The following is a 12492-nucleotide window of genomic DNA, read 5'->3' as shown; positions in this document are numbered from 1 at the left end:
TATCTGCCAACATTTGCCATATTCGAAATTAGAATGGAAAAAAATTTAAAATATTTATTAATTAATTTTTTACAATAATAAACCCATTGCATGTTAATATAAATAACATTTTATGAAAAACAACATTTTCCAAAACAAAAAATTTAGAGAAGAACTGGCATCGTTTTACCTTTTTTTCCCAAATCTCTTTAATGTCTGGCTTAATAGAAGACAGCTGGATTCTCGCACCTGCCCCTGCATTGTCTGTCCCAATATCCCATGGCATGCAGCCTCTAGAAAATTCCACCATACACTCGTAACAGTGGGAAAGACAAATAATGTCTTAAGAATTATTATGAAAACCTTTAGGCCTCGAAGACCTCTGAAGGGGTCCTGGGACTCCGGGGCTCCGTGGACCGCACTGGAGAGCACTGCTTTTCTCCTTGTGAGCTCTCTGGCTGGGTTGAGACCTGGTTCCAGCCCTTTCCACAAAGGCGTGTGGCACCCTCATTGGTCTCTCCTGGTTGAGGCCTTAAGAGAGCCCACTGCGGGTGACTTTTCTTGAGGTCAGCTATCAACATCCCAGCTTCACTCTTCACTGCCTCCTAGAAGGAAAAGCCAAAGAACAAGAAAGAAAGTGGAGGAAGTTTCTGTGAAACATTGGAGGGAGGGAGGGAAGGGGAAAGAGGCAGTGGGAGAAAAGATAGACAAGAGAGGAGAGATTTAAGGCAAGTGGACTGACCCCCATCCCATCACCCCCACCCCAGGTCTGGAGAGGGGGGTTGGGAGGAAAGGAAGGCACCACGCATGAGAAGCCACGTGGAGAACCACAGGGCCAGCTGCGGTGAAAAGGAAGGGAAGAGGACCACCACCCCAGAGGTGGGGGAAGGGAGAGAACATTTTGCGGGGGCAGAGAGGAGGCAGAGGGGCTGGGACAGGGGGACCACCCTTGCTCGGACTATGGGGGGCAGCCAGCAGCCTTCCTGGCTTTCCAAAGGTTCCCGGCTGTCCTTGAAATCTGAGGGGAAAGGGGAAGAAACAGCTGGGTCCAGGACTGGGGGCTGCAAGCCCCACATGCCCCGGGCCAGGCCCACCATCTGTCCCCTCGCGCTGCACGACAGGGCCTTTGGTCTTCCCCTGAACCCCACTTTTGAGAGGAAGTCAGACGGTGTCTGAGCCTGGTGTGACCCTAACACCTTCACACCCTGGTCCTCTTTCCTGGAAGTCTGATCTCTCCCGCCCTCCTCTAGTCACTTCTGCTTTCGGTTGTTTCTTCAGCCTCTCTCCCCACTGGGTACATTACGGCTTTGGGAGGATGTGGGCCCTTGCCCACCGCAGACAGGAAGGAGTCCTGCCAAGCAAGCTGTGCGGCCGGGGGAGTCTCAGGGCGGCCGAGAAGGATGGGGTAGGGTTCTGGTTGAATAACCGAGCACGTGGTCAGGCTGACGCCAGCAGCTGTCCACTGCCGGCTCTCAGGCACCGGAGTCCTGTATGCTTTGTCCTCCAGGAGGAGCGCACGTTTTTCGTCTGCTGTTCGTTCACTTTCCTCTGCATCCTCTCATCTGTCCACTCATTCAGCTAACACCAACTGCACCTCTGGGTTCAAACGGCGAGCCGAGCCCAAGCGGCCGTCTGTCCTCCCTCCCAAAATCCCGGCTAAATGACCGTCAAGCAACCAGTCAGTAAAAGGAGAGCTAAAACAGGGGAAAGATGGAATCAGGATTGGCAAACAGGAAGGGGGGCATCCAATGAGCCAGGAAGGCTGAGCAGTTTCCGGAAGGTGTAAAAGTGGCTGAGGTCAGAGTAGCAGATGGACAGATCGGAGCCAAAGGGGCAGCAGGTAGAGGGCATGTCCAGGAGGACAGGTAGGGGATGGGAGGGGTGCTCTCGAGCTACAAAGAGTCTAGTTTTTCAAACAGACCTGGAGAACGGCCCGGCTCTGGACTTGGTGACCTATTTTAGGGCCTCTGGACTGAACAAAGTGGCTGGCTGAGCCAGGAGCTCCCCAGAAATGACTGGCAGGTGGGCTCCTACAGGCGGTCTTTCCCAATAGGCCTCTGACGTGGACATCAGGGTCAGGGGACACAACATTGAAGAGGGAATAAAGTGGCCCCGATGGCTGCGAACCCCCGGTGTCTTGTACCCCCTTCTCGTTGAAGGAGGCCCCAGCAGGCCGACTCCCCAGCGCCTCGCTGAGGCTGACACTGTTGGTCGCTGTGTTAGCATTAGGGCTGCCCCAACAGAGGACCACAGACTGGGGCCCAAACAACTGGACTTATGTCTCACAGTTCTGGAGGCTAGAAGTCCAAGATCAAGCTGCCAGCAGGGTTGTTGCTCCTGAGGCCCCTCTCCTCGGCTTGCAGGCACCGTCTTCCCCCTGCGTCTTCACACGGTCTTCCCTCTGTGTGTCTGTGTCCTAATCTCTTCTTATAAGGACCGCAGTCATGTTGGACTAGGGCCCACCTATAGGACCTCGTTGAACCTAATCACCTCTTTAAAGGCCCTCTCTCCAAATGCAGTCACATTCTGAGGTCCTGGGGGTTAGGACTCTGAATATGAATTGGCAGGGGACACAGTTCAGCCCTTGACAGTTGCCTATCAACACCCAACTCATCCTTCTGCTAATAGAAACTTCCTATCTGTGGGAGGGGAGGAAGTGGCAATTATCCAATGAAACGCTCACTTCCCCAGCCCCCTCCCCAGCCCCCCACAGCTAGGTGTGCCCGGTGACCAACGACAGGTAAGTGAGCGTGTGTAGTGAGCCCCTGAGCTGGTGCTTCTCCCATGTCCCCTCGTGATCAGATTCAGCTCATGCGTCTTGGGCAGGAACAGCACCAAAGTGACACTGTGTTCCTCTCACTGTACCGCATCAGGTGGCACATGATTTTGGTTTGTCCCATCGCTCGTGATGTCCACTTTGATCATTTGACTAAGGGGGCGTCTGCCAGGCTTCCCCGTTGTGAACTTACTCTTTTTCCTGTTGAAATTAATAACTATTTCCCGGAGGAGGTGATTTAAAACTATGTAAATATCCCATTCTTCATCACATTTTCAATGTAGTTATTTACTTACATTAATATGGGTTCATGGTTTCCTATTTTATTCAAGGGTCTATAATCCATTATTATCATTTTTTACTTGAATGCTCAAAATTTCTCAGATTTGGCCAGTGGGAGCCCTTTTAAGCTATTGTCACTACTATAGGTTTAGGGTATGTTTAACATTTAACATTTTAATATTTTAAAAGTTTTTTATGACTTGGTAGGGCAACCCCCTCCCCCAACATTGTTATTCTTTTTCAGAATTATCTTGACTATTCTTGCCGATTTTTTATTTCTCTATTGATTTTAGAATTGATTTGTCAAATTATGTAAAAAATTCAAGTGAAATTTTGGTTAAGATTGATTTGAATTTATAGAAGAAAAAGGCAGAAAAGTAAAATATTTTCTCTAGGAACATGAAGCCTTTCTTCACCATGCAGCTTCTTTGTGAGGCCTTTATTAAAGTTGTCAAATCGTATCCATGAAGTGTGCGTATTTCTCCTTAGGGTCTTCCTAGACGGTTCATACTTTTTGCTACAGTTGTGCGTAGCATCCCCCTGAACACAAACAAATATTTTTAAGTTGGTTAGCACTAGTTTATAGGACCACTGTTTATATATGATTGTAACAGTTTCTTAGGACACATAACAAAGTAGCACACACTGGGTGGCTTTATTTTTATTTTTTTATTTTTTGAGGAAGATTAGCCCTGAGCTAACTACTGCCAGTCCTCCTCTTTTTTTTTTTTTTTTTTTTTTTGCTGAGGAAGCCTGGCCCTGAGCTAACATCTGTGCCCATCTTCCTCCACTTTATATGTGGGACGCCTACCACAGCATGGCCTGCCAAGTGGTGCCATGTCCGCACGCGGGATCTGGGCCGGCCCCCACTGCCATAGGAACTGATGTGCTCACAGTTCTGGAGGGAGAAGTCTAAAATCGGGCTGTCAGCAGGCTGTGCTTTCTCTGAAGGCTCCTGGGCAGGATCTTTTCTGTGTCCTCTTGTTACCGGACAAAAACACAGGTTCTTTACCCGCCACACAGGAGGGGCCAAATAAAAACTGGAACGCCAGGCTTATGGCAAGGAATGGGTTTTTATTTCAGGTGATATCAGCTGGGAGACGAGAGTGAGCCCTCAAATTCATCTCGTCTCCCCGAATGATGGGAGGCAAGGGTTTTAAAGGCTGCAAGGAAGGCAGCTGCTTGTAGGGAGGGGAGCCTGTGGCCTTGCAGGTCGGCGCCTTCCCACCAGCCTGCGTTTGGCCTTGGGAGGCTGCCTGCAGGACGGAGGGTGGCGAGATAAGGGAATGTGCAGGTGGATGTCCTTGGTTGTCAGCCCCCCTGGTGGATGGTGGATTCTGTGCAGGAAGCCCAGGAGTTGGGGTCTGGGAAGCTCCAGCTCCTTGATATTCTCTGGACATCAGTTTCCCTGTAACAAAACTTCAGAGGACTGTGACTAGCCAAAATGTTAGCATGAGGCCACCTGGGCTCTAAAAACTTGTAACTTCTATTTGCCTTGTGAAGTTCAGGGATGCAAAGGTTTAAAAGAACCGATATTTACATATGAATGCAACTTAGAGAAGCAGGGAAAGAGTGCTTTTGGTTTTAACCCCACGCATGTTAGGTTTAATGTAGGAGAACTGATATCAGGGCCGGTTTCACTCTTGTCGCCAGGATGTTTGGCCGACTTCAGGCAGATGTGGCTTCCTGTTTGTGCAGACTTGTTTCAACCTAGGGCCCCACCCAGCCCAAGATGCCTGTCTCGCTCTGCGGGTGGGGTCTTTTTCCTTCTGGTGTTGCTGGCAATCCTTGGCTTGTGGACACATCACTCCAGTCTCTCCCTGTCTTCGCATGGCTTCCCTTTGAGTCTGGGTCTGTGTCTCTCCTCTTCTTATAAGGACACCAGCTGTATTGGAGTGAGGGCCCACCATACTTCAGAACGACCTCATCTTAAATAATTACATCTGCAAGGACTCTATTTCCAAAGAAGGTCACATTCTGAGTTTCTGGGGAGGACATGAATTTTGGGGAGATGCTGTCCAGCCCAGTGACTATATATTTCACACTTGTTATTAAAACCTTTTTCACATCTATGGTAGAGACTACTAATTGTCCCACTCTATTTGTTCTTTTTTTCTTTTCAGTGTATAATCCCTGACTTTTAGCAAGTTACACGGCGGTCCAAAATAAAGGCTACATTTCCCAGACTCCTTTGCTGCTGGTTGTGGTCAAGTGACTAAGTCCTGGTCAGTGGGATGTGAAGATAAATGCCACACAGCAGCTTCTGGGACCCTTCCCTAAGAAGCAGCTAGTGTGATCGTTTGCCCCCTTCAACTCCTCTTCTCCCGTCTAGTTGATGGAACACAGATGTTATGACTGGCTCCATGTTGGGCCACAAGGACACAGGCGCCACACACCCTGAGGATGGCACAGCAGAAGGCTGGAAGCAGCCTGGGTCCTGAATGACTTGGAGTCATTGTCCCAGCTCTGCAGCTTACATCTGGACTTTTCTGTTTGAGATAAACGTCCATACTGGGCTGCATGCTGCACGAGCCCAGGGGCACCGCTCACACGGCAGAGGACCTGAGGGAAGACCTTGGAGTTGTGAGGTGAACAGACTGCATGGTCATCCTCAGAGGCCCTGCTTCTGTCTGGTTTAAGCCCCTGGTTTTGGAGTTTCCGTTACTTTCAGGCAATCTTAATTTTAACTAATATAATAGATTTCTGATAGTTTCTTCAATATCCAGGAGGTTTTTGTGCCTGGAGGGGAATACTCAATAGTATTGGTACTTGGCTTATTGTATAATTTATGAAAGTAATATAACTCAGAAAAATCAGTTTTCCTTGAGCATTTAAACATTATTATTAATTTGGTTAATTACTGTCACTTAAAACTTCAATGGCAGTTACAAATCTAGTATGACTGATTCTTCGAACCCTGCAGACATCTTAAATAACAGGCCAAACATACACAAATCAAATATTTCAGACTGATCGAGATTGCAGGATCCAAGTAATGTAATGACTGCTTCCTCACTGAGATGCACAAACCAAGCAGATTTAAACTGAAATCTTTGATCATTAGGCTGAGCCTCTTTTTAAATAAAAATAGCTATCCATTTGTGGCATCAGAGACTGTTAAGTTTCTCTTCGTCATAGAGATCTTAATTTTTGCAGCTTGGTGTCTTTCCAAGAATTTCTGCATTTTCTAAGTTTGCATGGCAAGTCAGAGTCATTTGGATTTCACATGGATTTTAGGATGGTTTTTCCTATTTCTGCAAAAAGTGAGGTTGAGTTGTTGATAGGGATCGCACTGAAACTGTGGGTACTTCGAGTAATGTGGACATTTCAACAATGTTAAGTTTTCCCATCCATGATCGTGAGAGGTCTCTCCATATTCGTGCCTTTAATTTCTCTCGGCAATGTTTTGCAGTTTTCCACGAATAGGTCTTTCGCCTCTTTGGTTAAGTTTACTACTAAATATTTTATTCTTTTTTATTTTATTATAAATGGGGCTGTTTTCTTAATTTCCTCATTGGAATGTTCATTGTTAGTGTCTAGAAACGCAACTGATTTTTGTATGTTGATTTGGCTTGATAATTTTTATTGCTATTTCAAGTGTGTTTCCCCTTTTCCATTTTCCGATGATTATTGTCAATATAGAAAGAAAAGTTTTCATGTCTTCATTTTGTGTTCGGCCCTTTGATTTACTCGGAGTCTTCCCCTCCCTCCCCAAATTCAAGCCTCTCGGTTTCGGAAGGTATAAAATCGTCAACAACAACGACAGGAGAAAGTGCACGTCTTCTTTTCCAAAACTTCTCTGTCTGCTTACATTCCTTAGACCTCCAGGAGCGCGTGGACTAAATGGTGACGTACACCGTCCCTGTCACATTCTCGATTTAATTGGTTTTACTATCTTGCCATTTAAATATTTCTTGCTATCTTTTTCAGAGCAATCTTTTCCTGTACTTCAGTATTTTCTGTTTTACTTAGTATTTTAACGACGGCTTCAGGCGCGGTTGGTGTGGATGGAGCAAACCGCCACCAGCAATGCTGTCTGCACTAGACAGGCTTTGAGCGCAGCCTGCGGTCTCCTTCCCGGCTTGGTGACCTCCAAATCTAGTCCTCCATCTTTCCCAGAGATTCAGCGAGACACTCAACAGCTGTTTAACAAATCTTTTTTTGTTTTAATTAGCCACAGTTGGTGTTTGTTGCTTCAGCCAAGAACACTGAATAACACAGTTCCAAGTGGGACTCTATGGGGCAACTCCACATGATAAAGTTTTACCTTATTTATTTAGACACATATTAGATAATGAGAAGGAATAGAGGCTACTTGGACCACAAAATGATCCAACTATTCTAGAATACACAGGGAATTCTCAAATAAATTCTTTTCTTGGTGATGCAGAGTAAAACTCCTTTATACTCATTTTTATGAGAGAAAGACCTGATTTCCCCTTTAAAAAGTAACCCAAGGGGCTGGCCCTGTGGCCAAGTGGTTAAGTTCGCGCGCTCCGCTGCAGGCGGCCCAGTGTTTCATTGGTTCATATCCTGGACGCAGACATGGCACTGCTCATCAAGCCACGCTGAGGCAGTGTCCCACATGCCACAGCTAGAAGGACCCACAACAAAGAATATACAACTATGTACCGGGGGGCTTTGGGGAGAAGAAGGAAAAAAAATAAAAAAATATTAAAAAAAAAAGTAACCCAAGTTTTATAGACTTGAAAATTATCTTTATTTTTTCAATTATAAAAATATAAACAGTATTTGCCCCTTATCGCAGTTTCGCTATCCACGGTTTCAGTTACCCGAGGTCAACCGACCCAAGTTTCAGATTTCCCATGGCGTCCTCTAAACCATTCAGGTTCAAGGGCTGCTGAGAGAGAAGGACAGACGTTAGGAAGCATCCACTGGTTGATTGGCAGGAAACCGTGCTGGAGGAAGGGAAGGGGAGGTGACACTGAAAACCTGGGATGAGAAAAGAACTGGGCCAAGGAGGCCTTGAGAGATACAGAAGGCTGACGACAGCCTGAGAAAGGGAGAGAAGGACGGAACCGGATGCCCCCGGCCGGAGAGCGAAAAAGGGCATGGTGGGAAAAGAGAAAGGAGTGGGGGCAGTCGGGAGAGAGCAAGGAGAGCAGTGACAGGGAAGGGGGGCTGAGGCTGGGAGGGTGGGGTCTGGGAGAGGGAGGCCAGGGGCCCGCAGCAGGGACAGCTTCTCACCTCCAGGATCTTCTGGAGCCGTCGCTTTATGCCTTTACTGTATTCTGTAAGCTTCTCCCAGCTCTGGAAAGGGTTTCCCCTGTTGTCTGCAAAGTTTTCCCAGCAGTCAGCAAACTCTGAGATGAAAGATGGGGAGCGAGTCAGGCCCCGGGGGTGGGGCAGCAGCAAGCCTGCAGTCCCCACAGGGTCCTCCTTCCTTTCCCCTCCCTTCTCCTCCTCTCCCAGGGCTTTAGTCTCTCCCTGGAATTTTCCCTCCCAGGTGGTATCACATCTTGGGCTTTGGCTGGGCCACCATCCTTCTGGTCCAGCTCCCCGCCTTCCCAGTGGCCCCCCTCAGTGGCTTTTCCCTCTTGGAACTGCAAACCCTCCCATCCACTGACAGCTCTGTCTCCCTTCCAACCTTGGTAACCCATGACAACCACGGGGATGCTGGATGCCCACAGCTGTCGCAGCCCCTGCTGATTCTGCCTGAACCAGTGGTAGTAGAGGCGGGAGACGAAGATCCGCAGGCTCAGGTTGGGGAATTTTCTGGTGAACTTAATCAGCTTGCAGGCACAGGTGGCGCAGGGGCTCCACGTGACATAGCAGGTGATTTCGTAGCTCTGGTCTTGGTCTAGGCCCAGTGAGTTGATCTTGTCAATAAAGCGAATCTCTGCATGGCGCTTTTTCTGGGGAGGGTCCCAGACAGAGAGAAAGAAGGTTAGAGGGCAGAGGCCAGAGGTCATGTACTGAGGGCGGAGTTGGGGATGAGGGGCTCTGCTGTGGACTTGGAGTATGTGAACTTGCCTAGGACAGAGAAAGAACCTCCTTCCTTCCTTCGTCATTCACTCCTTCACTCACTTCCTCATCCGTTAATTCAACACCCTCAAAGCACCTGCAGCTGGGTCCGAATCAGACCAGAGTCCGGTACGCAGAGGAGATGGGTCGGCACGCAGACGCCCCACGGCACAGTCCCGAATGCTCTGCAGACCTCGCCTTTGGGCACTTGCCCAGGAGGTTGTCTGGAGATGTTTGGACCTGGGGGTCCCAAGGAGCGGGGCAGAGCGGGAGGGAGGAGGGACGGGGCAGAGTGGGAGACAGGCGCGAAGCAGAAATGTGATGGAGGTCTGCGGCTGGAGTTAGTGCTCAGGCTGGGGAGCGCACTCGGCTTCCCCAAAGCAGCCACTGAGCTGGGGTCTGGCGGACAGTGAGCACCAACTTCTCAAACGGGCAGGAGCACTCTGCTGGGGGGACTGTCGTGCGGAGGCCCGGGATGACAGCTGGGCTGACTCAGACCCCGCTGAGCCTCAGTCTTTTCCCCTAGCGTTGGGCAGGGTTAGCCCCCACCTGCCCTGTGCTGGGAGAACCTGCTTGGCACCTTGTTTCGAAAGTAGCCTTTGGCAATCGTGGGGCCACGGAGCAGCTTCAGCTGGTAGCACACGTAGGTCTTTCTCCGGTAGTAGGGCTTGGTGACCCGGCGCTGGTTGCCAAACTGCTTTTTGAATACATCCTCACTTAGCAGATGCTGTGTGTTTCTACGCAATAGGGAGGAGAAAGCGGAGACGCAGAGCGCCTTCAGGCTCTGTCGCCTTCTGAACCCAACACCTTTGGTTCCCTTGGGCCCCTGAGGAGAGGTAAAGGAGGATCTCCTTTGTTGGCCAGGAGGACTGGGGAGGGAGGAGGTGGAGGGTGGGCTCCCCCACCGTGCCCACTGCCTCCCACCTCCAGCCTGGCAGACTGCCCTCCCCCATGCTGGAGGCCATTGCAGGCAGGATGCCTGGGCTGGATGGGGGGGGTGGGCAGAGAACTGGACACCACGTGGCCTTCCTTGGCTCACATGCCGCTGTCCAGACCCGTCTGTTCAGGTCCCAGGCATCTCAACCCGCGTCTGGTGTCAGAACCCTTCTCTTTGGGGAGTGGGGATGGAAGCTGGTACTTCCTCGAACTCTGTCCTCTGCTTGGGTGTGTGTATCACAATTTCGTCTGTACAAAGAGCACAGAGGCGGGTGAATAGGAAAAACTGTTGTCACCGAGGGTTGTGACAGAGACTTGGGGCTGCAAGACTCAGATACCTTCTCCTCCCCCTGTTATAGTCTGCAGGGTATTCATTTTGTGTCTCGCTTTTTTCTCATTTACTACTATAGTGCAAAGTGACCTGGCCCGTGTGGGCATGCAGATGCACTGGCGTCCTTTTGATAGTGCTGTTGGCCCTGCACAGGTAGGAGTAGGTGGACAGAGCCATGCCATGCTGGGGCCCTGCCGCATGTGGACATTCATGACCCAGCGGATGCCAAACGATCTGAACAAACTTCGGAGGCTTGATGGCGCCCCAGCCTGCTGTCCCTCTGGACACTTCATCTCAGGCGAATGTGACCTGGCTGACCATCAAGCCAGTCTCAGGTGACCACAACCCCTTAGGACTTGCATCTGGACACAGGAATTAAGCCACGGGTGCCATCCCTCAGGGCACAGACCAAGGGGCACAATTGATTTCCATACCTTGCTCCTGCAAGGCCAGAAATGCCTGCCCCTTATTTCCAGCCAACTCACTTGAGCAGCGGTAATTCTATCAACGAAGAACCATTTCTGACATCTGTGACGCTAGCTAACAAACCCACTAGTTTCCTCAGTGGAAACCGAGCTCTGACCCCTTTGTGCTAGTTAGTGAAAATCTCAGGTGGGTTTGGAATGTCAGGACAATTGCTGAAGAGACTGTCTCTCCACTGTGGCCTTTGATACCAGCCCGTGCTCTTACGTGAAGTTCGAGCTCCCGGTTGCGGGAACGGGCCGCCTTCAGGGTGAGGACTGGAATGGAAACACACCATTCCGAGCACACCACGGACACCACTGACTGGACTCAGGAATCTTCCTGATTTTAGCGCGGAAGTTCCCTTCTTCTGGAAAATTCCCCAGTCCTGGCAAACCCAGCCACTCAAGGCTGAAACAGTTCAAATTTTAGACAAATGCACCTTTTATTTTCTTAAAGATTGGCCCTGAGCTAACACCTGTTGCCAATCTTTTTTTTTTCTTCTCCCCAGAGACCCTCAGTACATAGCTGTGTATTTTTAGTTGTGGGTCCTTCTGGTTGTGCTATGTGGGACACCGCCTCAACGTGGCCTGATGAGTGGTGCCGTGTCCGTGCCCAGGATCCAAACCAGCAAAACCCTGGGCCACCAAAGCGGAGCGCCCGAACTTAACCCCTCAGCTGTGGGCCGGCCCCAAATGCACTATGTTAATGGCACAGACGTCGAACCTGGACCTTGAACAGCTAAAACTGTAGGTATGATGATAAAAAACAACTTGTAGGAAGAATTTAAAGACCAATTTAATTTTTCACACTTGGTAGTGTCTTTATGGGAAACAATTTCTCTTCTTGCCTTGGAGCGTTTTCCCTCCACAGAGCAGAAACGAGAACATTCTGTGCAAAATTGTGCAAGTCTTTAAAACAAAATTTGTGAATATGCGTTTAGAACTGACTCCCACAATTGTTTCCACCATCCTTGAACCTAAAGTCTACAATCGAGCATGAACAAGGAGCATCAGGAGGAGCCGGGGGCCGCGCCTATGGGCTGTGGGCAGGGATGCAGAGAGCCAGGCTGCAGGGGGCATCTGCAGAGGCAGGGCTGGGGGCCTGAGGCCCGAGCAGGCTCCACAGAGAAGGATCCAGAGAGGGAGAGAACCGAGGGCCTGGAGCCAGGAGGAGGCAGGAGGCAGAGCCGGAGGCAGAGAAGAGAGCAGGCAGCGGTGCCTGGTCCCTGCAGCCCGGCCACAGCCCCACTAGCAGGCTTGTCCCAGCCTGCCCTAGACACTGGGCGCTCCAGCTCCTGCTCCCTCTCACGAGGCTGCCCCTGGGCGTGGGAAAGCCCCTCATCTGCAGAGTCCTCCCACAGCTGTCTGCCGGGTGGACCACCCCTTCCTGCCAAAATCAGTATTGGGGTAGGGGTTATAGGGGGCCTGGAAGTTCAGGACAGGGCCTGTGGGAGGCCCTAGGGTGCCTTCTTTCCTCCTCCCAGGCAGTTGACTTACCCGTTCCCGGGAGCCTGGACATAGTCCCCGCCTTGGTAGGCTTGACCCAGGCCTCCCCTTTGTGTCGGGGCCTGGGGGTCCATTTGGTCTCCCAGGCCTTTGCTTTAGGAAAGCCGCTTATCTGAGAGTGACCTCCCTGGCTTCTGGCTGAGGCCCCACCTGCTTCCTGCTTAGGCACCAGGGGTAGGAGGGCCCTAGGGAGGCGGGTAGACTTCCTCAGCCTCCGACCCACAACCCACGTT

General features: G+C 50.3%; 1 protein-coding gene across 2 annotated transcripts; it reads right to left on the bottom strand.

Annotated features, from left to right (window-relative positions):
• Window positions 1-7733: 7733 nt before the first annotated feature.
• Window positions 7734-12390, bottom strand: APOBEC3H (apolipoprotein B mRNA editing enzyme catalytic subunit 3H). Of its 2 annotated transcripts, none has more exons than XM_005606478.4 (5): window positions 12251-12390; window positions 9603-9759; window positions 8646-8913; window positions 8246-8361; window positions 7734-7895 (listed from the first exon to the last, which is right to left on the bottom strand). In XM_005606478.4, exons 1-5 carry the CDS (start codon window positions 12331-12333, stop codon window positions 7827-7829), a joined length of 693 nt encoding a protein of 230 aa, XP_005606535.1. In that variant the 5' UTR covers window positions 12334-12390; the 3' UTR covers window positions 7734-7826. The 2 variants fall into 2 exon arrangements, with proteins under 2 accessions (XP_005606535.1, NP_001229380.1); NM_001242451.1 differs by having other exon boundaries at window positions 7827-7898; window positions 12251-12333.
• Window positions 12391-12492: the final 102 nt, after the last annotated feature.

This window comes from Equus caballus, chromosome 28 (genome assembly GCF_041296265.1).
Source record: "Equus caballus isolate H_3958 breed thoroughbred chromosome 28, TB-T2T, whole genome shotgun sequence".
Taxonomy (NCBI): domain Eukaryota; kingdom Metazoa; phylum Chordata; class Mammalia; order Perissodactyla; family Equidae; genus Equus; species Equus caballus.
Note: the sequence above shows the minus strand (reverse complement) of the source record. Positions and strands in the feature narration are given on the sequence as shown.

Coding starts and splice junctions, on each gene's coding strand:
- APOBEC3H (NM_001242451.1), bottom strand. CDS start 12,333: ATGGACCCCCAGGCCCCGACACAAAGGGGAGGCCTGGGTCAAGCCTAC. Junction 9,760..12,250: donor GTCCAGGCTCCCGGGAACGG/GTAAGTCAACTG, acceptor CCTATTGCGTAG/AAACACACAGCATCTGCTAA. Junction 7,899..8,245: donor GGCTCCAGAAGATCCTGGAG/GTGAGAAGCTGT, acceptor CTTCTCTCTCAG/CAGCCCTTGAACCTGAATGG.